The 6,000-nt window shown below is 43.3% G+C and overlaps 1 protein-coding gene across 2 annotated transcripts in view; it reads left to right on the top strand.

Moving 5' to 3' along the window:
* MINPP1 (multiple inositol-polyphosphate phosphatase 1) overlaps positions 1 to 6,000 on the top strand; it is a 195,356-nt gene that overhangs the window by 23,225 nt on the left and 166,131 nt on the right. For both annotated transcript variants that reach the window (XM_075612908.1, XM_075612906.1), the window contains exon 4: positions 5,361 to 5,458. In XM_075612908.1, coding sequence (XP_075469023.1) covers positions 5,361 to 5,458 — 98 coding nt within the window. The remainder of the gene's footprint in view (positions 1 to 5,360; positions 5,459 to 6,000) is intronic.

Genomic DNA, 6,000 nt, shown 5'->3' with positions numbered 1-6,000 from the left:
GTGGAGAAAAATGCGTAACGGGTACAATGCGCAATGAGATAATGTAACAATAAAACAATCACTATACCCAAAAATATTCACACTACAGAATTTATATATGATTTTTACAGAAAACAGCCTAATTTCAGATCTTCATTTAGTCCGTAAGGAGATATGGTCTTGAGCTCGTATATTAGTCTTGCCTCTTGTTGCAGAAGCAACTTGTTCCTGTCTCCCCCTCTGGGTGGTGGCAGTACCTGTAATATAGGCATACATCGCATTGTGGCTAGCGAGTGCCGTTGTTCTTTAAAATGTCTGGCAACCGGCAGATATTTAAGCTCACTCTGTTCATCCTTGCTGTTCAATGCTTTCCTGATCGTGGAACGATGGATGGCTATTCTCTCCTTCAGCATCCGTGTATTTTTCCCCACGTAGCGCAGCCCACAGGGGCACGTGATCATATATTCGACAAAACGAGACTCACAGTTTAGGAAATTCTTGATCTTAATCGGTACCCCACTATGCGGGTGGGTATAACTAGCTCCAGTTTGCATGAAACTGCAATTGGTGCAACCGTGGCATCTGTATGAACCTGGTTTTCTTTCGAGCCAGGTTTTAGAGTGTCCATACTTGTCCACTGGGTCCGCTTGTGTCAACATATCTCCTAAATTGCGTCCTCGCTTGTAGCAGAACAGTGGTGGATCTTTACAGAGTTTGCCAATCTTGTTGTCATTCGCTAGGATATGCCAGTTCTTGTGTATACTGCGCTTGATGCGGTTGGACGCCGTACAGTAAGTGCTGATGAAGTGGCAACGTTGTTCCGTAGGTTTATTCGTGCTCGGTCGCAGCAGAGATTGCCTGTCGATGCTCCTTACTTTGATCAGGGCTTCGCTGATGTCCTTGCGGTCATAACCCCTGTCCCGGAAGCGTGCCGCCATGGCCAAGAGAGCTGGTTCTAATTCATCCGGATTAGACGTTATTCTTTTTACTCTGAGTAACTGTGAGAAGGGGAGACCCCTCTTGAGCGGTACTGGGTGGTGGCTAGTGGCATACAGTAGCGTGTTCCTGTCTGTGTCCTTGTGATAAAGCCTAGTGGCCAGGCCTTCACCCGACTTGTACACGATGGTATCCAGGAAGGAAATCTGTGAATGACTGAACTGTGCTGTGAATCTGATGGTAGATGGAATATGATTCAAGTGTTCTATAAATTCTAACAATGCAGTCTCTGAACCATCCCATATAAGGAAGACGTCGTCTATATATCTTAGATATTTTTTGATGCATACCGCGTGTGGGGCATCATGTAGGATGTGTGTGTGTTCATATACATCCATGAAAAGGTTTGCATATGCCGGGGCCATATTGGACCCCATCGCGGTCCCACTTAATTGCAAATAGACGCTTCTTTCGAACCGGAAATAGTTTTTGTTAAGAATGATTTCCATGAGTAGCATAAGGAATTCCACCGGTGGACCTGCATGTGCTGCAAAGGTCCCGAACTTTGATCTGACCGCTTCAAGCCCCTCTTGGTGGGGGATATTGGTATAAAGGCTACTCACGTCAAGGGTGACCAGAATGTAATCCTTATTTTCCAGTCTGTCGCCAAGCTGTAAAATAAAATCAGTTGTATCCTTGACATAGGAGCTCATACTCATGACCATGGGCTGGAGGAAAAAATCAATAAACTGAGATAATGGGTGGCATAGCGATACTCATGGAAATCATTCTTAACAAAAACTATTTCCGGTTCGAAAGAAGCGTCTATTTGCAATTAAGTGGGACCGCGATGGGGTCCAATATGGCCCCGGCATATGCAAACCTTTTCATGGATGTATATGAACACACACACATCCTACATGATGCCCCACACGCGGTATGCATCAAAAAATATCTAAGATATATAGACGACGTCTTCCTTATATGGGATGGTTCAGAGACTGCATTGTTAGAATTTATAGAACACTTGAATCATATTCCATCTGCCATCAGATTCACAGCACAGTTCAGTCATTCACAGATTTCCTTCCTGGATACCATCGTGTACAAGTCGGGTGAAGGCCTGGCCACTAGGCTTTATCACAAGGACACAGACAGGAACACGCTACTGTATGCCACTAGCCACCACCCAGCACCGCTCAAGAGGGGTCTCCCCTTCTCACAGTTACTCAGAGTAAAAAGAATAACGTCTAATCCGGATGAATTAGAACCAGCTCTCTTGGCCATGGCGGCACGCTTCCGGGACAGGGGTTATGACCGCAAGGACATCAGCGAAGCCCTGATCAAAGTAAGGAGCATCGACAGGCAATCTCTGCTGCGACCGAGCACGAATAAACCTACGGAACAACGTTGCCACTTCATCAGCACTTACTGTACGGCGTCCAACCGCATCAAGCGCAGTATACACAAGAACTGGCATATCCTAGCGAATGACAACAAGATTGGCAAACTCTGTAAAGATCCACCACTGTTCTGCTACAAGCGAGGACGCAATTTAGGAGATATGTTGACACAAGCGGACCCAGTGGACAAGTATGGACACTCTAAAACCTGGCTCGAAAGAAAACCAGGTTCATACAGATGCCACGGTTGCACCAATTGCAGTTTCATGCAAACTGGAGCTAGTTATACCCACCCGCATAGTGGGGTACCGATTAAGATCAAGAATTTCCTAAACTGTGAGTCTCGTTTTGTCGTATATATGATCACGTGCCCCTGTGGGCTGCGCTACGTGGGGAAAACTACACGGATGCTGAAGGAGAGAATAGCCATCCATCGTTCCACGATCAGGAAAGCATTGAACAGCAAGGATGAACAGAGTGAGCTTAAATATCTGCCGGTTGCCAGACATTTTAAAGAACAACGGCACTCGCTAGCCACAATGCGATGTATGCCTATATTACAGGTACTGCCACCACCCAGAGGGGGAGACAGGAACAAGTTGCTTCTGCAACAAGAGGCAAGACTAATATACGAGCTCAAGACCATATCTCCTTACGGACTAAATGAAGATCTGAAATTAGGCTGTTTTCTGTAAAAATCATATATAAATTCTGTAGTGTGAATATTTTTGGGTATAGTGATTGTTTTATTGTTACATTATCTCATTGCGCATTGTACCCGTTACGCATTTTTCTCCACCCCCCCCTTCTTTCCCCCCCCCCTCCCTTTTTTTTGCATTTTTTTGCATTTTTTTGCATTTTTTATGCATTTTTTATGCATTTTTTTGCATGTTTTATTCACTCATTCACTTTTGGGTGTGTAGTCACACTCGGTGTCCATCTTTTAAACAACTCACAGTCCACTATTGGTTGCATGTGGATACATCAGCACTTTAACCATCTGTATATCTGGATGGGCTGGTTGGTACTACAGGCTTTAGCCATGCCACTTTGTAGTAGACATACATGTATATATTACGGTTTTTTTCTGGGAGTCTAATATATTGATTACGGTAATTACACCAACACTCTACAAGATAGGGCTATACATATGCCATGAATTACCATGTTCCTTCTGGAATACAGTTATCTATGTTATAGACATTAACTTTATGATTTTGGTTTTATTGTGGGCCTGATTTCAGGTTCACCCATGCATTTTAAATGTTTAACCTTTGATTACTTTGTTACAGACATTGCCACTATTCGTGCTTAGTATGCTACTGCCATCTTTATTGTGCCCATGTTTCCGTTTCAGTTCTGCCATTACGCAGTTTGAGCAACCGCCTCATGCTCTTTAATACTGCTTGCGCTATTTGCGCAGCGTTGCGCATGCGCATTAGCACAGATACACGCATACCCTCTGCTGCAGTAGTCAGGGACGCGTTCGGGTTGTCAGCAGCACACTGCGCATGCGCGGTTACGCTCCACGGCGCGCATTGTATGAGAATCACCCGCTCTCCATGCACAACAGGTTGGGGAAATGTTTAGACCCAACGGACGCGCTGCCATTATGCGATTTATGATTGACTGCCCGTTACACCCTGACCACTGCTCCCTGGACAATGTGCATGCTTTGCAGGACCATTTGCATTAACGTATTCATTTACGGGCACGCTTTGTAACATCCACAGTATGTATCTCCAAGCACTGATGGCGAGTTGCTGTTCAGGCTATGCATTTTATATGTATTTTAACCATTTATGCGCATTTGAATATCATTAGATGTTTCAAGTAGTCATGGTTACGTAAACAGGATGCACTGTGATGTCATTATGTTGTTATCAAGGTTTGATCATGTGACTAGGTACACATATGCTTAGATCAGGTTCTCTCATTGGTGCGTACCAGTATCAGTATGTTGGATTGGCTATTTAGAAATGTGGGTTGTATCTGGGATTACAATTTGGAGTTCATGATTGTTTTCAGGTGTTTTTTAGTATGTGTTAAGGGGTATATATGGGTGCTTGTGTTAGTCTGTAGTTGCACTGCCCTGAGGAAGGTCCCGTTGGGAGGACCGAAACGTTGGCGGCCTTGTGTTACTGAATACACTTTTTTGATACCATACCTGCAGTGTGCATATATATATATATATATATATATATATATATATATATATATATATATATATATATATATATATATATATATATATATAGCACTGACTCAGATCGACATTGCTCTATTCCTTCAATCAGTTTTTGTATTAGGGTTTAGAGAGACCCTTTCTATGTAAGTCCTCTTAGCAGCAGTTTTCTTTTTATTTCAGGAATATTTATGATATGCATCTTTATTTTTAACTCTGGGATTAAGTTTAGACTAGTGCTTGGTGTATGTTAATTTTTAGTTAGTATTGTTTATCAGGTGTGTTTTAGGTCTTAAAGGTGGAGAGAGAGGGTGCCAGTCGGATATTGAGGGGAAGGGCATTCCAGAGGTGCGAGACAGGGATTGAAGAGTGCTTAGACGGGAGAGGGATTTAGATACAAAAGGGGTAGATAAAAGACATACTTGAGCAGAACGCTGTGTGTCGTCTGTGGTAGATTTTTTTTTTTTTTTTTTTTTTTTTACTGTATTCGCACTGTGGTGAGATTTGATTTATCAAATGGTTCATTGGGCATTGCTATAGGCCAGTGGTTCTTAACCTTTTTGAACATACGGATCCCTAGATCCTTCAATATTTACCTACAGACCCCCACACGTAAATATCTAATGAGTTTTAATTTTGTACATTTTTCCGGTTCCTTTTTAGGCAGTTATAAAAATGGGTTTATTTACGGACCTCCTGGACCTGCTCCCTAAGGGGGTCCATGGACCACAGGTTAAGAACCCTGCTATAGGCCATTAATGCTATTGGTAATATCGGTTGAATAGATTGATTCAAGCGATCCAGTTACATTCAGAATTCTTTTCTAACATTTGTGATGCCTTTTTGTTTTATTGCAGATTTAATTCAAGTGGCCTTTTTTACCTGCTCTTTTGAACTGGCTATTAACAATGTGCATTCTCCTTGGTGCCACTTGTTTGATGAAGAAGATGGGCTGGTGAGTACAGACCCAGAAACATAATTAGGTGCAATAGGTGATTAAAGTGGAAACATATATTGGGGTGATTACACCCTAACAGTGTGGCCACTGTTTCTGCTCACGCAGCAACCACTAAAGGAAAAAAAGGGCACATCTATGCATTCAATGCAGAAGGATCGTACAAAATGAAGGTGTGAAATTGCAACCTGCCATCTTCCAATGGCAGGCAAATAATAGTAAGTTGCAGCCCAACCTTTGTGCCCACCCTCCCAGTTCGGTCTAGCCCATAACGGCTGTGCTGCAACTTAAATTTCTTTCAGACTCCAAGATAGAGACGTCTATTTCCTGCAGAGCTGCGCGGTGGTGATCTGTCAATCACCGCCGCGGTCTGCAATTGTTTGCGCTGTAGTTGCAGGCTCCATCTTGAGGCGTGTCTTCTTTCCATGCCAGAAGAAGTTCCCAGGCTGGTGTGATGGGTTTAAACTGCACATAACCGGGTGCTTGTGTTGGGGGTTCCTCCTGTTCAAAGCAGGGATGCAGACATCTTCTGGCGGTTTAGG

Source organism: Ascaphus truei, chromosome 8, assembly GCF_040206685.1.
Source record: "Ascaphus truei isolate aAscTru1 chromosome 8, aAscTru1.hap1, whole genome shotgun sequence".
Taxonomy (NCBI): domain Eukaryota; kingdom Metazoa; phylum Chordata; class Amphibia; order Anura; family Ascaphidae; genus Ascaphus; species Ascaphus truei.
The sequence above is the reverse complement of the archived record's forward strand: the minus strand, read 5'-3'. Positions and strand labels throughout refer to the sequence as shown.